Below are 19,165 nucleotides of genomic sequence, written 5' to 3'. Positions count from 1 at the left end.
TCATGACATGCCACATTTCTCATAATTACTGAACAACAAAAGAGCAGAAGGCAAAAAAAAGCAAATGCAGTCCATAACTCACATTATTCTCATTGCAGTTAATGGACAAATGGGCAGCGTGCTCATGTTGATGTGTGTCTGTGAAAGGCTGCAGATGCCTGTATGGCAGCAGGACTTGAATCGATGAATAGTTTTAGACCACGTTTACCTTGAATTCACAAAAGAGACCCACACCTCCGCTCTCTCCTCTTCCACGGCTTTGATGAAGCCCACTCATGCACATTTGTTTTCTTTTTTCTGTCCTCCCATCTATTCATTTGTAGAAAGAATAACACACTATTTTTTAGTCCTCTTAGAGCAGACTAACCAAATGTGTTCAGAAATAAATGAATGGAAGAGTGGAACTTTTCTGACTTCATTTTGTTACATCAGTATTGTTAGCTAACTCTGAAATAAAAAATATTGCGGAAACAAAATATTTAAGTTGAAGTACTAAAATTAGAAAAGAAAAAACTAATAAAATGACAAAAGCACATAAAAATTACTAAAGCTTAAACTATAATGTCCCAAGAAACATAAAGCAGTTACAGCTTTGCTTGCTAAGTATTATATATTGTATATTGTCAAGTTTGACTGTGTGTGTATTTTTACAGTATTTATGGCATAATGATGTTTTCCACCAGAAATATTTTTGACTCATCCCTTGAAAAATTTTTTCAAGTGACAGTTAAAAAGGCACTTAAAATGGAAGCAAACAGGGCAAGACAAATACATTGCAAATTCAATCACAGGAATTAAATTGTTGATAAATAACTTGATTGATATTGATATATTAAATAAATTAACCATAATTCGTTTTGTGATTCCAGAAGCTTTAAGAAATATATGTTCTTGTTATTTAATTTCAGATTAAATCTGGACTTTATCTTTCTTGTAGAATTTTAATTCAGATTATCTTAATATATTAACTATTTATTAATTTAAATAATTTTAAGTCATCCTGTGGCCCCCTTGGAAGTTGGTTGAGGCCCCCTAGTGGGCCCCTGTCCCCCTGATTGAGAACGACTGCTCTAAATTGAAGCAAACCCTGTGTTTGCATTCTGAGGCACAACAACTATGTAGTCAAAAACGGAAACATTTTTCCCTTGCATTTTTAAAAAGTTTCACATATACACGACAACGTTTTCAAAACGATTCGCGTTTGGCGAAAATGGCCAAAAATGCTGTATTACGTATGCCAGGCCATGTAATATTGGTGAAGTAAATCCACACTTTGCTGAAGAAGCGTTAGCATACTCTTTAAACAGCAAAATCAGTATATATACTCCGCCATTGTTGTTTGTTTGTTCGCGCTTGCCTTTAAAATTTTCAAAGATTCCCGTTTTGGGTGTTTACACTGAAATGACAATGGTGGCGTTTTCAAAAACTTGCACTTTGAAACCCGTTTTCAAAAATATGCCTTTTCAGTCCCCAAAACGTTTGTCCGTTGTCCGTTGTCGTGTAAACGAACTGGCAAAACGCATAAAAAGTTTCCAGTTTTTTGGCTGAAAACGTTGTCGTGTAAACAGGCCCTGAATCTGCGCACATATTTACAGAAGTTCTCACTAATTCGTCTCAGTGTTTCTCATAGTGGGTGGAAGATTTGCATGTTGCTAGGAAACCAGCAGCTATTCTTTACTCCTGAGAAATGGGTCATTTTTATGATTTTCTATTTTTATCCATTTCAGCTATATGAACACAACAATGCCCATGCTGAAACATGCTCCCAACGGGATGTCTTACATTACAAGCACACACATACATGCACTTAACCTGCTTCCAGTCAAATGTGTGCCTGACGTGTGTGATTGCTGTCTCTTTGCAGATGTTTGACTGGATCATGCACAACAAAGGGCTGTTTCTGGCTGGATACACTGAGATCGGCAACAACCACCCCCACGCCATGGAGCTGCAGACCCAGCACAACCACTTTGCCATGAACTGCATGGTGAGAATATTTCAATTGAATTTTCACAAACGAGTAAAAATGTCACTGTCACTGCATCACTCACTACGTATATCCTGTTTCCTGTAATGCCCCCACAGCATAAACCTAAGCGCACACAGCCATTTCTTTTACAAACCGGCTAGACTAGGATTTTTCTTCCATTTTAAGATGTGTAATGGTGTAATGGTTTTAATTTTTTCAATGTAAGAGCCGATACTTTATTCAGAGATGGTGACTCATCATATAATCAGAGATGGAGCATATAGAGCATGATCCACCTAAGTGCTTCCTGTTTGGGTGGCTGCCCACCAGCTGTGGGCCATGTTGGGGCGTCCTTTAAAAAGCCCCATTACTGTAGAGAGACGTATTGATCACTTCCTGTTTAAAGAGGCAGAAAGAGGATGTAGGCATATTGAGCTCTGGTAAGTCTTCAGATGTTGATATAAAAGTTTAATGATAGCATTAATTTACTTTTTATGTTAAAAGCCATTATAAGGTATTTTCCAGAACCATGTGGTTAATGGTTCATCACTGATTTTTACCAAAGTTTGAGGTCTGTACGATTTTTTTATGTTTTTGAAAAGAGACTAATGCTCACCAAGGCTGCATTTTTTTAATGAATAGTACAGTTAAACAATAATATCGTGAAATATTATTACAGTTATTAATTTCTTCTTTAAAAGAATCTTACGGACCCAAACTTTTGAATGGTAGAGTAGTTCCCATGTCTCTTTATTGCTAATGATAAGGGCTACTTGAGAGAAAACGGAGACAAGGATTCAGACACTCATTCATTTTCAATGAGCAGTTTTTGAATGTTGTGCCTTTTGTTATTGATCAGAAAGTAATCAGACTTGCACACTACTACTGATCTTCTCCTGATGATTGACTTGCATATTAAACAGAATCTGCTGGGATGTATAATGTTGTCTTCTAATAGCAGTTTTGTGAACAGTCTGTTCGAAAGCAGTTATTCAAAATGTGATATTGTGAAAGGACATCAGTTTGAATTAGTGTTGCATTGATAATAAAATTGTGGTTGATACCATGAAGTTGATAATTAGTTTTATGTTATAGGCAACAAAATTCTATACTAGTTGTCTGAATAAATAAAAAATAAAACACTAAAAACCTAATGATTAATCGTTTTGTGTTGGGATTGTGTTTGGTAGTAATTTATTTCCTCTCCCACAGAATGTTTATGTAAACATAAACCGCATCATGTCGGTGGGGAACCGTCTGCTGGAGGCGGGCCACTATGCGTCCCAGCAGATCAAACAGATCTCAGGTCAGCTGGAGCAGGAGTGGAAAGCCTTTGCTGCTGCGCTGGACGAGAGGAGCGCCCTGCTGGAGATGTCTGCTACTTTCCACCAGAAATGCGACCAGGTTAGAGCAAACACTTTCAATATCTTCTCATATTCTCAGATCAGTGTATGTGTGACTGATTTTTCCTAATTACTTCTGGAGCGAGAGAAAAGAGGAATGGATTTCACATGGTTGGTGAGTGATTATCAGACTTTGGCTTCGATTAATTTAGAATACCAAATAAAGCATCAGCAAGAAATTCAAAGACAAGATAAATTCAGGAAAGCAAATACAAGATCTGTCTTAAGACGTAGTGAACTGCCTTCTAAGTTCGTGAAACCTCATAAGTGGAAACTCGTAAGGCTTTACATAGATGACAGCATCACATGCAAACTTACATAGCACTCTGCACAGCATGTGCAATTGATTTAAATGGAGTTTGACGGTAGCATGTTGCTAAGCTAACAGCACAATACTCTAAGCATAAAATACATAGAATACATAAATATTGAGTGAAACAATTATAGTGAGCATATAATATAATGAGAGGCTGGTTTTAATAATTAAGCCTTTTATTTGGAATGTCAATATTCACTTGTCTGTGCTGAAAGTGAAATAACATGATATTTGAGAGACTGCAGTAGAGAGGACAGGTGAAGCTTTCTTTCCCTGATAAAATATTCCTCTCACACATGCAGTGTTTTCATTGAGATGTTATATCAACAACAATCTCTCTTCCAGAGATTTCTATTCCTTTAAGCCTCACCACAACTGCCAATCACAAGGCAGTCTGGTTTTGGCTGTCCTCATGCATGAGATTCTGTTTGAGTTGAGGAACCAGACGCTCAACCCGTTCTGCTCTTCATCTGTGAGGAAGAGTGAGATGAGATGAAAGACAATTTGATTTGAATTGACATTCAGAGTGCGGCATATGAAGCACGTCTCTCACCATGTCCTGCTTTTGCTCTTATTAGTTTGAACTCATTCCATTTCTTTTGATGTCAGAGCTCTATATGGACATAATATACTGGAATATACAATCAAATATGCACATGTTGTACACCATTGTGATGAGAGTTATGAGATGTTCAATTTAGAACTTGCCTTTATTTTAACATGAATTTTTAAAGTACATTCTGTTTTAAGGTCTTGGAATGAATTTTAATGAAGATTTGGGGGAAAATCTTGTTCTGAGGAGAAAATGATGTCAAGAAATCACTTTGTATGTCGAAGTACACTTTAGATGGAAAAAAACAAGCTGTTCAGATCTTCCTCAGAGCTAGTGTTGAACGGTCACATAGCAAAGCTTTGAAAATTAAGTTGGATTGGGTATTTTTGCAAGTGGATGCTTGATTGTGGGTTTAGATGCTCTCATTGGTCTGTACAGAGCTGCTCCAGTCAGGTTCAAATGAAATAAAATTTAACTTTTTATTTATTATTTTACCTTATTTTATATTGTATGTGTGAATTGACAACTGCGACTTCTACTTTCATCCCTCCGCAGTGTTATATTCTGCTAATAGAATGAATATATTCTGCACTAAATAGAATTACATCAAATAAATGCCTTATTTACAATAGAATAATATGAGCAGTTTTAGTCTTCTTGGCACTTACAGATCCAGTCCATTACCTTGTGGTTGTTCATTACTGTTTCTGAAGTGTACATTACTGTACATTGCAGCTTTTATTATAAGGGGTTGAAGAGATTATATTATTGTTATTCTGTTGTAAATGTATGTGTATCTGTGTCTTTCTACAGTATATGAGTAATGTGGACTCATGGTGTAAAGCATGTGGGGAGGTGGATCTGCCCTCTGAGCTACAGGACCTGGAGGACGCCATCCACCATCACCAAGGCCTGTATGAGCAAATCACCGCTGCCTACTCTGAGGTACTGAGACATACGTCTCGAAATCACTAAATTGCCAGTCTTGAAAAAAACGTTTAAGGGAACTGATCGCAAAGTAAATGGCACTAGCACATTTTAGCAATTACAGGCACATCTAAAGTGGCAATTTTAGGTTATTATAAAATATAGTGCTATTAAGAGTTGCTATGCATATAACAGGACATCTTCATTTAGTCGAATAGGCTTGTACAATTGTTTTCTCATCGTCCCGCTCGTTTCCAGGTGAGCCAAGACGGAAAAGTCTTATTGGACAAACTTCAGCGCCCCTTGACCCCTGGCAGCGCTGATTCGCTGACGGCTTCTGCCAATTACTCCAAGGCGGTGCACCATGTTTTGGACATTATCCATGAGGTTCTGCATCACCAGAGGCAGCTGGAGAACATCTGGCAGCACCGTAAGGTCCGGCTGCACCAACGTCTGCAGCTGTGTGTATTCCAACAAGACGTTCAGCAGGTAAAATGTACACACATTCACCTGAAAATACCCCACTAGATCCACGTGCGTGCAGGTGTGGTAGTGAGAACTGTACGTGGCATTTCATAACACCCTTGGGGGACAATTTAAAAAGCATCAAGATGATACAATGGAAGGAAATGATATGAGAGGGTACTACAAAAGAAAGGAAGTAGATTCTGCATGAATAGCTGAAAAGACACCACAGGCAACTGAGCCGTGTTACCAAAGTAACTGTCTCTAACATAAAATTTCAGTAGTTAATATCAGTGAGATTTCCTGATTTTTGATACTAATTTTCATACATAAAACTATTTTTGTCAAACTATTTTCATTATAATTTTGGTAATACTTACAAAGTAATTGTGTTACTTTATATTAAAATAAATGAATAATAATGGCATGTATCTTTCAAGTTTTAAAAAAAATTAATAAAGATTTCCCATGTAATTATTCAATACATTTTAATAATAATTCAAATCTCATAATAAAAATAAATTCATTTTTGAAAAATAAATAAATAAATAAATAAAAATAAAATAATTTTTAAGTTATGTAAAAAAATACACTAAAATATCAATAACTAAAAAAAGATAACAAAAAGAAGACTAGTATAGTTGTTTCAATTGACTTGGTACTGAAGTACCAGTACTTTTTATATCCCTCAGTGTACTGCAGTGTGCAGACATAATAATTCAAATCTCATAATAAAAATAAATTCATTTTTGAAAAAAAAATAAAAAAATTAAAAAAAATAAAATAATTTTTAAGTTATGTAAAAAAATACACTAAAATATCAATAACTAAAAAAAGATAACAAAAGGAAGACTAGTATAGTTGTTTCAATTGACTTGGTACTGAAGTACCAGTACTTTTTATATCCCTCAGTGTACTGCAGTGTGCAGACTTTTTTTCTTTTTTGAGATTTTCAAATTCATAGTTCTAGGCAGGCTTTAGTTCAGCATGTAATTACTGTTACCACTGCCTTTAATACAGGAGAGAAAACACCACCGCAACATCTTGGCTTAAGTTCTCTGGGATTATAATTGTTTACACACAAACAGAAATAGTCATGAATAATTTAAAGTAAAGGATAAGCCGGTGCCATAGCATTATACTAGGAATCTCTCTCTATTGTACATTGTGTTCAGAGGTTTAGGGCCAGTTTATTGGTGCAGAGATTGTGGTTTTCTGCAGCGAGCTATTCGACCAAGAGAATGCAGAACGGCTAATTCTGTGGCTGAGGGAAAGTGTTGCCATGGAAACCACTATTCGGGTGCTGGGGATGTGAAGAGAGGCAGAGAAGGGAGAGCTAGACTGTGAACGACACCTTTATGCATAATTTTTTCTGTCTTGGACCCTGCAGTATCACCTGTCATGGTACCTTGATTTGACTCCCATTACCGTAAAATCTATCTAACAGGACACATTCTCACCTAGAGAAGGACCGGAAAGCTCTGCTGCGGTTTCACAAATTAATACAAATGTTTTCCCTTGTGTGCATTGTGTGTGTGAGTAGGTTCTTGACTGGATTGAGAACCACGGTGAGGCGTTTCTCAGCAAACACACAGGAGTGGGGAAATCTCTGCATCGCGCTCGAGCCCTGCAGAAACGTCATGAAGACTTTGAGGAAGTTGCTCAGGTTCACCACTCTAAAATCTCCCCTTCCCTTCAGGTTTTATTTGAGCAGGCTTCTCTGTATTCTTCCATGCATAAATTAAGTCTAAAGCACAACTGATAAAGAATCACTAAACGTAAAATAACACACAAGGTTTTGCCCAACTACCCATTTTTAACAGTGCTGGGTAGATTAAAGTAAACTGTAGTATGACTGAAGTCATTGATTACAAATTGAAAATGAAAATTGTAGTTAGTGGTGTAATCTATTACATTACACATGTAATGTAACACATTCTGACTACTTTTTGATGACTCTTCTATTACTTTTTCAAAATGTGTTAATCACAGTTTTGAATAGGAACATTTTGTTGATTATAAAAATACAAGAAAGAAAGAAAATATATTCTATCCTTTATTATCAACAAGGTCGAGTGCATTAAATGTCAAGGGTTCCCAAACTGGGGGTTGTGAAGGAACAGCAGGGGTTTCTCGTGAGTTGTTGAAATTTAATTAAATTAAATCATAAAAATTTAGCTCAAAGAAAAAAGAAATAGTTTTAATATTTAAAAAAAATTTGAACACTAAAAGTAGAAATATTTTGTTTGTGTACCTGCATGTTGATGTGACCATTAACCGACATCAGAAAACTTCAATAACATAAATTATTGAAATATTAAATTAAAATCAAAAGCTACTTGACTTCATCATAAAAAAAAATATATTTAATTTATTTATTCCTTCTCTTTCTAGCTTGTACTTATTTGAACAATGTCTAAGAACTTGGTATTACAACCACTTCTTGTGTCTGTTTGCCTCTTTAAGAAGAATCGCTTTATGTATCCCCCAATTGTAAGTCGCTTTGGATAAAAGCGTCTGCTAAATGACTAAATGTAAATGTAAATGTAAAATCTCAGGTGTACTTCAAGTAAATATGTAGGTCAAAATAATGTATGAATAATTTGTTATCATGTAATACATAAAAAGTAATTGTAACCTTACTGTAAGCATGTTAAAATGTAATATAATCTAATTAAAAGTACATAATTTTTGTGAATCAGTTTAAGTAATCCATATAACATGAAATTAGTATAACAGTTATATAACTGATCACTGCTAGTAGACTAGTCCACGGGCTATTTTTAACCTTATGGAAATTATTTGATTTGATTTGATGTGATTATGATTGGTCTTTATGGCAGAACGACTAGACTAGTCAACTAGTCAGTGCCTATCTTCATAGTCATAGACCATATGTGTCTCCTCTTTATCAGAATACATACACAAATGCTGATAAGCTGCTTGAAGCTGCGGAGCAGTTGGCCCAGACAGGTGAGTGTGACCCAGAGGAGATCTATCAGGCCGCCCATCAGCTGGAGGACCGGATCCAGGACTTTGTAAGGCGTGTGGAGCAGCGAAAAGTCTTGCTAGACATGTCAGTGGCTTTCCACACTCATGTTAAGGAGGTAAGAACTAGGGATGGTTGAGTAGTTTAGTCTAAATTAAAACAGTACCTTGAATATTTTTTGCAGTCCAGCAAAAAAAGGGTTGAATCAAAAGACGCAACCTCTCGGGACAGTTTCAGCATATGTTAAACTGTCAGCATGTTAAAATCCTCTCAGGAAAGTTAAATTCTTTGTCTTCAAATTCATGTCTTTAAAGCACCTCTGGAGAGCATCTGAGGCCTCAGATTGCCTGCTCTGAGCAATGTTGCCGTTTTTATACATAATGGGATGGTTTTTTGGTGACTACTGTGATTTTTGTGCCATAAAATGATTTAAATATTTAGCATGCTTATTTGTTATTTGTTGTCTTTTGTGTGCACCATAAGAATGTCAAGTGAACAATAATTGTATGATTCCAGTAGAGTCCAAAACATGTCAGACTAGTTGGTCATTCAAAGTTGTGAGAGTGTAGTTTTACACATTTGCGCAAGAACCGGATACATTAACACTCAATATCAGATCATTAGTAACTAAATTAAATACGAGATGAATGTGCAAATTGCAAAATTATCGAGCTGTAGAGAATTATCTAGAGCTTTCTGTGCAAATTATAAAGTGATTAATGCATGTGTCTGTTGTGCATAGCTGTGGACGTGGCTGGAGGAGTTGCAGAAGGAATTGTTGGACGATGTGTATGCCGAGTCGGTGGAGGCCGTTCAGGACCTGATCAAGCGTTTCGGGCAGCAGCAGCAGACCACACTGCAGTTCACTGTAAATGTCATTAAAGAGGGAGAGGATCTCATTCAACAACTCAGGTGCACAATCTTCTCATCTGTCCTTCCCTTTCATGTCTCCTCCTGCATTAAATCCTTTAAATTGCTTTCTTGTTTCGGTGTGTTTGATTCCATTGAAGTGTTGGATTAGTGTGAAAGCCATCTTTTGAAATCTTAGCACACCAAGGAGCCACCTAGGAGTTTTAAGTTTGCAGTCAGAAGCCTAGAGTGAATGACCAGGTGACAATAAAAGTCATCTTTCTGTTGCGGCATCTTCAGCAGTTCCTCACAAACAATACAACCAGTGTAGCCCCACTTAGAAACAAATAACTCTTATGAACTAGTTCATTTTAATGAATCAGTCAAAAATGCTCAGATATCAGTGCTTTAAATATTAAAGATACACATTTGGGACATATTTTTGCTGTAATAAATAATGTTACTTCAGTTAAAAAAATAAAATTACAGCATATTTCCAAAAAGTAGTTTTTTTGTATATGTTTAGGACCAGTTACTCTTTAAGTACTAAAATAATCGTTAATGGAATTGCCAAGTGGAATCAGAAATTCTATTCAGCAGTGTTTTTGTACTCGAGCAAACCATTAGTCATTCTCACTTGACCAAACCTTTGGATGGTTCAAGCACACATTTGGTCCCATCCATCCGCCTGCATCCACTTTGCATTTGGAATACTGTACTCTCTTTACATTACTGTAACTTGGTGAGTGACTGTGCAGCTGTGCTAGTGTTAACAGTCGGTCACATGTATAATCTGCATGTGGGAAGAAGAACGTGAAGGATGAGATTCAGTAAAGATAGATGCTTCAACAGAAAGTTAAGCAGGCGAAGGAGAAGGAGAGAGCACCAGAGGCTGTTTGGAGTGGAGTCTCTCAGCCCCCACAGGGCAAACTCACCGCTCCGCTTCCAGTCCCTCTCACATGTTCAGCTCTGCCACATTTCATCAGTACAACTCTGAATCCCTGACTACCAGCACTACTGCAGTGGGCTGCACAGTACTGCAAAATAACAAGATATTCAGGGCTTGAGGAATGGTTTGATGCATCCCAAATGACTTATTTTTATTACATAATAATAGTAATTTTATAATAATGGATTTAGAGTTTTGAGGAAACATTTAATATGTTTGGTGTTTGATTGACATGATCCAGAAAAGAAAAGTGTGGTTTAAACATTGGACACCAAAGAGAAAAGATATTACTAATGCTGTCAATAGATTAAAATTTTCTTTTAATAATAATTATTGCTTATATAAAGCTTAAATTAAATGTTCAATTTTATATTTCATTAATTATATCAAATCAAATTAACATTGTTTAATAAAATCTATTTTTATAGTATATATGAAATTATATGAATTACTACATTTTAGTTTAATATAATGACTGGTGAAATCGTTAAGAAATTAAATCGAATTAAGTCATATGCTGACAAATAAATTTTTTATTTTTAAATATTTATGTAATTAATTGCAATTCTTTCAATCATTATCAACATATCACTTAATTAGATTTAATTTCATTCATTGACATGCACCAGTTATTAGAATAATAATTTATAATAAAAAAAAAAAAAATATATATATATATATATATATATATATATATTAAATATAAATGTATAAAGTATAATTTATATTGTTTTATAATATATTTTTATTATAGTATTATGTAATATAATTTAGAATTGAATAGTAATAGTATAATTTATATTATATAAATTATAATTTATATTATTATAATTGTATATAGAACAGAATAAAGTAATATACAAAATATGATGTTTAACTTTTAATATAATCCTGTAAACATTGATAAGTGGCTAATTGCAATTAATTTGGTATTTGATTAATTTTATATATTATATCTGTTTTATGTTTTATATGAGAAATTATATTATAACATATTGTATATATTCAATTTGTTTTTGTATAATAACTGGTGCGGGAATTTAATTTTAATTTTTTAAAGGAAAGCAGATTGAAGACGTGGCTTAATTCTCTTCCTCCTCCGCTTGCAAATTGGTCTCTCTATGCTTGTGATTTTGAGGATGGCTATCCCTCCATGTGCATTTTCTCTCTCTCTCGCTCTATTATTCTCTCTTCTTCTAGTGTCTTACATAATCCTGCTTTCATAACCGCCCAGTTAATTATGCAGAGGTAATATTAAACCCCTAGAGCCCAGAGGTACAAACAGAAAGGTCCCAAGCTCACACCAACACACAGAATGCCCACACCACAGAGACATTACGCACTTACACAAACTCTCCACAGGAGATATCAGGATCTCAGCATCGCACTCAGTTACTCACATTACAGACGTAAGACTGCCATCATAGTATTTGAGTCTAATCTAATCTCGAGTCGAAACTCTGGTTGTGTTGAGGTTGTGAATCGGTGATGAAAGTGTTGATTATTCTGTTATTCCGTATGAAGTCCTCTCAGTCACGCAAGCCTTGCAGTATGATAAAAGCACATCACCATGGGAACAGACTATCCGCAGCAATCCAGCATTGAAGCATCAATTAAAGCAAGGGCCTTTATTACCCTGATAACTGTGATTTTACTTTATTACGCCATTTGTTTTTAATAAAGTTTAATCAGAGTTAACCCGCTTGTAACCTTTGTGATGGGATGAAAGGACTCTTCCGTCTTTCTTCTATCCCTTACAGACTAATTTGAAACTCTTACTTCCTCGTTTTCTTATCCCACCCCCCACCCTTTTGTACAATTCTTACTAAAGCGCTCCCTGATAATTAACCTTTTTAATAAAAAGAGGATAATGTTGCATATTTTACATAATATCTTTCCAATGGGCTTGTAATCCTCTCTCCCATTCGCAGATGATGCTTTTAGGACCATATCATTTCACATTTTTAATGAATTTTTAATCTCATTAGTGCTGGCTTTTTGTTTTAATACATTTAAATTTCAAGCCTGAAGTCACATACTCTTTCTGGTCATAATATTTGTCAGTTTTCATTCGTTTTAGGTTCAGTATTCTGCACAACCCTCTACATTGCGAGTAAATCACTCGCATATGCGACTAAATCTTACTCTGGGCGACTAAATAATGTCTAACATTAGCCATTGGCTAATAAATTCTTAGATTTTACACGCCAGTATGTGTGAGAGAGGCGTTCAACACAGATTTTCACTCGATAAACACGCTGACTGAGCGCTTGAGAGTTTCGCTTTCTGTCAAGCGATCTGTACTATTTGGATGCACTCAATGGATCATGTCATGTACTCAATGGATGTGCAGTATGAAGCACGCAGCGCACCTGTATTTGACGTACCGTAAAATAGTGTGAAGGCGCACGACTCGCCGTCGCTTTACTGATAGCGCTGTGTTTCTCACACATGCAAAGAGAGAGAGCGAGAGTCTTGCATACCATGCTGAATCGACGCGCTACATGTAAACCATATTCTTTGTTGTATTTTCCTGTCAAAATAACAGAGTTCATTTAGAATTATTCAGCTTTTAAGAACAAGCAGAAGATATGCCGGTTTCTCGGCAGTGGGTTGAGCTAATGCGCGAACAGCTCTCGTTGGCTGGCGCTCATCTATTACTGTCCCTGTTTTAATTTCAGCAAATCAGTTCGAGCGAACGCTGACAACGTGATTAATATTCATGAACCCAGCAGATAATAATAGTAGTAGTATCTTTTACATGACCAACAATATCTTAAACACCACCACCAGTCCTAAGTTCAGTTAAAATGACAAATATGCATTCATTCATGGTTACCAAGTTTTAGTTCTAATCACTAGTTCTATCATTAAATAGTGCTTAATTATCATAATACCATAATATAATGCTTGATTGGCTGAAGTTAAGAGTGCACATTCAGTTATTTAAGAAGCGGTTCCATTTTACAAAGATAAGCTGATAGGGTGGAATCATGTGTGTGTGTGTGTTACCTACTTGACCATATTTTGGAGACAAATTTGTACCGAAAAGTGAGCAAAACCTGACAAAATCGGCAAAAACCTCAATTTGTGGATGTCCTCATTTGTAAAACTGTTATAAAATTAAAGTAAACAACGTTGTTTTTTACTTTTGAAATTGTAAAAATGCAGAAAGTTTTCTGTGAGGGTTGGGGTTAAGGGTAGGGGTGGGTTTAGGTTAAAAAGTGTATAACTATCTGTATATAAAAACAATCGAAGTCTATGTAATGTCCCCATTTAGATAGCCAAGTAAACGTGTGTGTGTGTAAAATAGTATATCAGTCTGGCGAGTAAACAAAAAAAATGTATTGGCCAATGGCGATTATATTGCCAAGGTGTGCGTAGAGGGTTGCTGCTGATCATTTACTTCTGTCCCATGGAGGTTAGAGCTGCACAATGAAACAAAAGTTTGATTGATTGCGGATGTGACAGAAAATAAACATTTACAGTAATTTACAATCTATTTGCCATTTGAAAACTTTTTAGTGAATCAGCAAAACCGATGCATGAAACCGTATTAAACATAAGATTGAATGTTTGTAACAAAAGTTTCTATAGCAACGTTTTCTCTATTCATCTAATATGATTTTATGTACAAAAATAGTCTGAATTGGTAGCTATGAATTTTGGTTGATACTAAACCAAATGAGTTTAGATGATAAAATAGCATCTCAAATGGTAAAAATTTGCAGAAGTATTATAGAATCTAATGGATGAAAACTTTTTTTAATAAATCAGTCAAACAGATGCATTAATCAGTGTTAATGCTCATGAGGTATAACAACTGAAATCATGAGTACACTGGAGGTCATTTTTGATCCTTCCTGATTACTTGTTTTGACCCCACTCAATCTATAATAGAGATCAGAGTCGGGAAATCCAAATAAAAGCATTGTGTCTGTGTAAACAAACTACAAATATAGAAAACAACAAAAATTCCTCAAATTCCGTTAGACTTGGGCTTGAAAATTCCTAACATTCCTTAAATTATACTATTTTTATTACAGCTTTGACTTTCCCAAAGGACATTATTGTAAGAAGTAAACATGTTTCTTCCTGTAGCTCTTGCAGACACCAGAACAAATTAACCTTTGCTGTGACAGCTCTTGCACTGTCTTCCTGCAGAGACTCGGCCATCTCCAGCAATAAGACCCCTCACAACAGCTCAATCAACCACATCGAGAGCGTCCTGCAGCAGCTGGATGAGGCTCAGGCTCAGATGGAGGAGCTCTTCCAGGAGAGGAAGATCAAACTGGAGCTTTTCCTTCAGCTCAGGATCTTTGAGAGGGATGCCATTGATGTGAGTTCACTGTATACTTGATCAAGTGTCTGTGGGGGACAGTGTGTGTTTTTCATGGAAATAATTCAATGGAAATGTCAATTCTGTCAACTTACTCACCCCCATGTCATTCCATATGACTTTCTTTCGTGGATACTTAAATCCCTATTCATTTTCATTGTAGTACTTTTCTGTTCCACAGAAGAAAAAGTCTTGCGGGTTTGGAAATAATGAGAGTAAATAATGACAGAATCCTCATTTTGAGTGAACTATTCCTTAAACTAGGGCAATATTCCCATCAGCACACAGTTTGCGACTCACTGATGTTTAATATGATTTACTAGCAATTAATAAGCATAATGATGATCTGCACCCAAATGTGATTACTCCCTCTTTCCTGTTTGCACGCTTACAGAAGCACACACTCAGAGAGTTTATAAAGCGATGGAGGAAGTTACACACACATTGCCCTCAACATATAAGAGCAAGTCAGGACAGGTCTTTTTGTTTATTGTCCTGGGTGATCTTGCTGTGTCTGCATTAGTAATAATGACTCTCAGACTGCGCTCATATGTTGTATCTTATATTCCAGATTATCTCAGATCTCGACTCATGGAACGAGGAGCTGTCACAGCAGATGAATGACTTTGACACAGAAGACCTGACGCTGGCCGAACAGAGACTGCAGCACCACGCTGATAAAGCCCTGACCATGAACAACCTCGCCTTCCATGTCATCCACCAGGGCCAGGAACTGCTGCAGTACGTCAACGAGGTGCAGGCGTCTGGTGAGTCAAACATGCCACTATGGGCTTTTCAGTATATGTACATAATAGCTATTTGCACTTCAGGTGCAAATTTGGGGTTGCTACAGATTTTCTTTGGAGAGAAATTAATGCTTTTATACATAACATTTATCGAAAGTGACATTAAAGGCATTTATAATGTTACAAAACATTTTCATTTAATTTCTATTCCTTTGAACTATACATTCATTAAAGAATCCTGAGAAAAATTTTTCACATTTTCCGCAAAATATTAATCAGCACAACTTTTTACTGTTATAAAAAATAATAATACTTTGTTACAGTACTTGAGTATTTTTTGCGAGTATCTGTACTTTATTTGAGTTTTTATATTTCAGCCAACTTTTACTTTTACTCCACTACATTTCCCAATTAAAATGTATACTTTTACTCCGATACATTTCCCCGAAGCATATTCGTTACTTACTACAAAATAGTCAGAAGTCAGAAGAACACGGACTGCAGGAAAGCTGGTTTGCGATACAGCATCGTCTGCGATAATATGGTAAGTGTTGTTGTAATGATGTGCGATCTGACATTATCAAGTATATCACCGAGAGTGCACGCACATAATTTATTAGTCTATTAAAACTCAAAATTCAAGGCATTCTAAATTGTAGACGGCAAAAATGCTTCTGTATGCTTTTTTATGTTTATATAATTTAATATAGTTAACTTAATCTATATCACACAAAGACTACCGTTTTTCTGCAAATATCAGCATGAACACATTTAATAATCATTTTATACAAGTTCAATAACGCAATAAGTGACTTACATTTTAGACATAATATTGCTTGTTTTTGCTCAATTTTGCCAACGAAAATAGTTCCAAAGATCACAGCACTGTTTTGCATCTCTGAGCAGCAATGGACGATGTTTACTTATTGAATGAATCAGCTTTTTGGACAAATCGATTGATAAAAATGATTCAGTGATTCATTCATTAACACAGTCAAATGCTTTGTTCCTGAATGAATCAGTCGTTTGAATGAATCGGTTGAATCTCAATAACTCACTCATTAACAGTCACTTGCTGTCACCTACTGGTGGTTTTAATTTCACATTTCGACTGTTTTGTTCATGTTTTAAATTATTTCAAATATCAGTATTCAACGTTTTATGTTAAAAACAAAACATTATTTATCCATCTGTAACTGCAGGTTAAATGGATCCATGTCCCCTCTGAGATACATAAACCGTATAAACGCATCTAAATGCTATTTCAGATGCAGATTCCAGAAATGTTTTCTTATGTTGGAATGAAAGACACTAAGTACTGGATGAAGTGCTTCTTATTCTTACCCAAAAATTCAAAATGGAAGAAAGAGTTAAAACTGAACACAATCTTGCTACTCAAACATTTTTTATATATATTTATTTGCTTCTTTTCCATTTTGCATTTACTTGTACTTTTACTTTCAATACTTATGTTTAAAATGTTAAAAATACTTTTCGTACTTAAGTACAATAAATATCACATACTTTAAGACTTTTACTCAAGTAATATTCTAAACGGTTACTTCAACTTCTACCAAAGTAATTTTCTGGTAAGATATCTGTACTTTTACTTGAGTATGGTTTCAGGTACTTTATACACCCCTGTATACTACAGTTTGGACCAATACACGCTACCTTTAAAACATTGTCCTCATCTAATCCTCAGTCCTTTGAGCTCAGACTGGCATAAAGTGAGACACCTCACATAAATGATGCTATAGGTCATTCTCAGTGGTCAGTGGCCACAGAGCTGTGAGGCAGTATGCATATGTATTAGCTATGTACATTTTCCGATTGCAGGTATACATGTTGGATTGTAATGTTGCTCTCACCGTCATGGGAAATGACAGTTACGAGTCGGCATCTTCTACAGCACTTCTGTGCTCATTTAACTTCAACTGTCCTAAAACAAGAGTTTTCATTACAGCAGTTTCATGATTGTTATGGAATAACATGAGAGCTGAAAATGTGGTCGTTTCTTCATGGTTTCCAGGTGTCGAGTTGCTGTGTGACCGTGATGTGGACATGGCCACCCGTGTACATGATCTGCTGGAGTTTCTACATGAGAAGCAACAAGAGCTGGACGTGGCCGCAGAGCAGCACCGCAGACACCTGGAGCAGTGTGTGCAACTGCGCCACCTACAGGCAGAAGTCAAACAGGTAATGCACAGGCTGGTTCAGAAAGGAATACTAGCTTACTGCATACTGCTGAGCATATATTTTATACTGCCAACTGTTTTTGAATATGGTATATTACACTGCGCTGATTTGTGTTTGCTAATCTCTTCACTTGTTGCAGGTTCTGGGTTGGATCCGTAATGGCGAGTCAATGCTGAATGCAGGTCTGATTACGGCCAGTTCACTTCAAGAAGCTGAGCAGTTGCAGAGAGAGCACGAGCAGTTCCAGCATGCTATCGAGGTTAGTTCTCATATTTAGGTTCAAACCTTTTCATTCTTAATCTTCTTTCACCTCCCATTTTCCTCTTTTTCACTATTTCCTTGCCTGTTTCTTACAATGGACTCATTACTGTAATTGTAATAGCTCAAACCATGATTTTGTCAACATGTATTAGCGTTTACATGCCCATACATATGCATACAAATGTTTCTTCAACTAAGGGCACTTTTTGACCTGTGGGCTGCAAACATAAACTGTTTTCACTCTAATTACTTTAGAATTTGTCCACTAATAATGACCAACAATTTCTTTTTTCCTACACAAACAAATGTCATTACCACCACGTGTCAATATATGTATTATTTACCAGCATTCTTTGGTGTAAATATTTTAAACATTTCTGAAATAAAAGGGCTGGCTCCTTTGTATTGCTAAGGCTAATTTAATACCTAGTATTTATACAATTAAATTATATATTTTTAAATAATTTGACAGAATTGTGGCTTGATTGGAAGTGACACGTGATAAAGAGATTCTGTGATATTTTAAGTGTAACTTAACTTTTTTCTTTCTTTTTCTTTTTCTTTTCTTTTTTTATCCCCATATCTCATATTTCTCAAGCTTTCACTCACACTGTTGTCTCTTCATAAGTCCACAAACCTTTTTTCTTAGTTATACTATATGTGACTGTACACCACAAATGAGGGACAGATGTAATTTATGTCAAATAAATAAATGGTTTATGTCACACTTTGTTTGGATTGTCATGTTTTTAAACATTTTTAAAAAACTTTTTTTGTACTACTTTTTATAATTTCCATAGTTTAAACATTTTAATTTGGGTCTGGAACAATAGTAAAACAAAATCTATACACTATCCTTCAAAAGTTTGGCATCAGTATATGAATATGTTTATGCAACGGACACATTAAAGTCAATAAAGACTTTTATAATATCACAGAAAATTTATATTTCAAATAAATGCTTTTGAACTTTGTATTCATCAGAGAATCCTGAAAAAAATATGTATCATGGTTTCCATAAAAATATCAAGCAGCTGTTTTCATCATGTGACACTGAAGACTGGAGTGATGGCTGCTGAAAATCCAGTTTTGCCATCACAGGAATACATTACATTTTAACATACATATATATATATATACATATACATATATATATATATATATATATATATATATATATATATATATATATATATATAT

At 35.4% G+C, this 19,165-nt stretch overlaps 1 protein-coding gene across 2 annotated transcripts in view; it reads left to right on the top strand.

Moving 5' to 3' along the window:
- Positions 1-1,589: 1,589 nt before the first annotated feature.
- Positions 1,590-19,165, top strand: part of LOC107591603 (triple functional domain protein-like) — a 39,134-nt gene continuing 21,558 nt past the window's right edge. For both annotated transcript variants that reach the window (XM_016280800.1, XM_016280801.1), the window contains exons 1-11: positions 1,590-1,987; positions 3,182-3,373; positions 5,055-5,186; positions 5,427-5,657; positions 7,177-7,299; positions 8,549-8,740; positions 9,365-9,534; positions 14,585-14,759; positions 15,331-15,526; positions 17,538-17,704; positions 17,844-17,963. In XM_016280800.1, coding sequence (XP_016136286.1) covers positions 1,760-1,987; positions 3,182-3,373; positions 5,055-5,186; positions 5,427-5,657; positions 7,177-7,299; positions 8,549-8,740; positions 9,365-9,534; positions 14,585-14,759; positions 15,331-15,526; positions 17,538-17,704; positions 17,844-17,963 — 1,926 coding nt within the window. In that variant the 5' untranslated portion in view covers positions 1,590-1,759. The remainder of the gene's footprint in view (positions 1,988-3,181; positions 3,374-5,054; positions 5,187-5,426; positions 5,658-7,176; positions 7,300-8,548; positions 8,741-9,364; positions 9,535-14,584; positions 14,760-15,330; positions 15,527-17,537; positions 17,705-17,843; positions 17,964-19,165) is intronic.

Source organism: Sinocyclocheilus grahami, unplaced genomic scaffold (genome assembly GCF_001515645.1).
Source record: "Sinocyclocheilus grahami isolate Dianchi unplaced genomic scaffold, SAMN03320097.WGS_v1.1 scaffold144.1, whole genome shotgun sequence".
NCBI classification, from domain to species: domain Eukaryota; kingdom Metazoa; phylum Chordata; class Actinopteri; order Cypriniformes; family Cyprinidae; genus Sinocyclocheilus; species Sinocyclocheilus grahami.
Note: the sequence above shows the minus strand (reverse complement) of the source record. Positions and strands in the feature narration are given on the sequence as shown.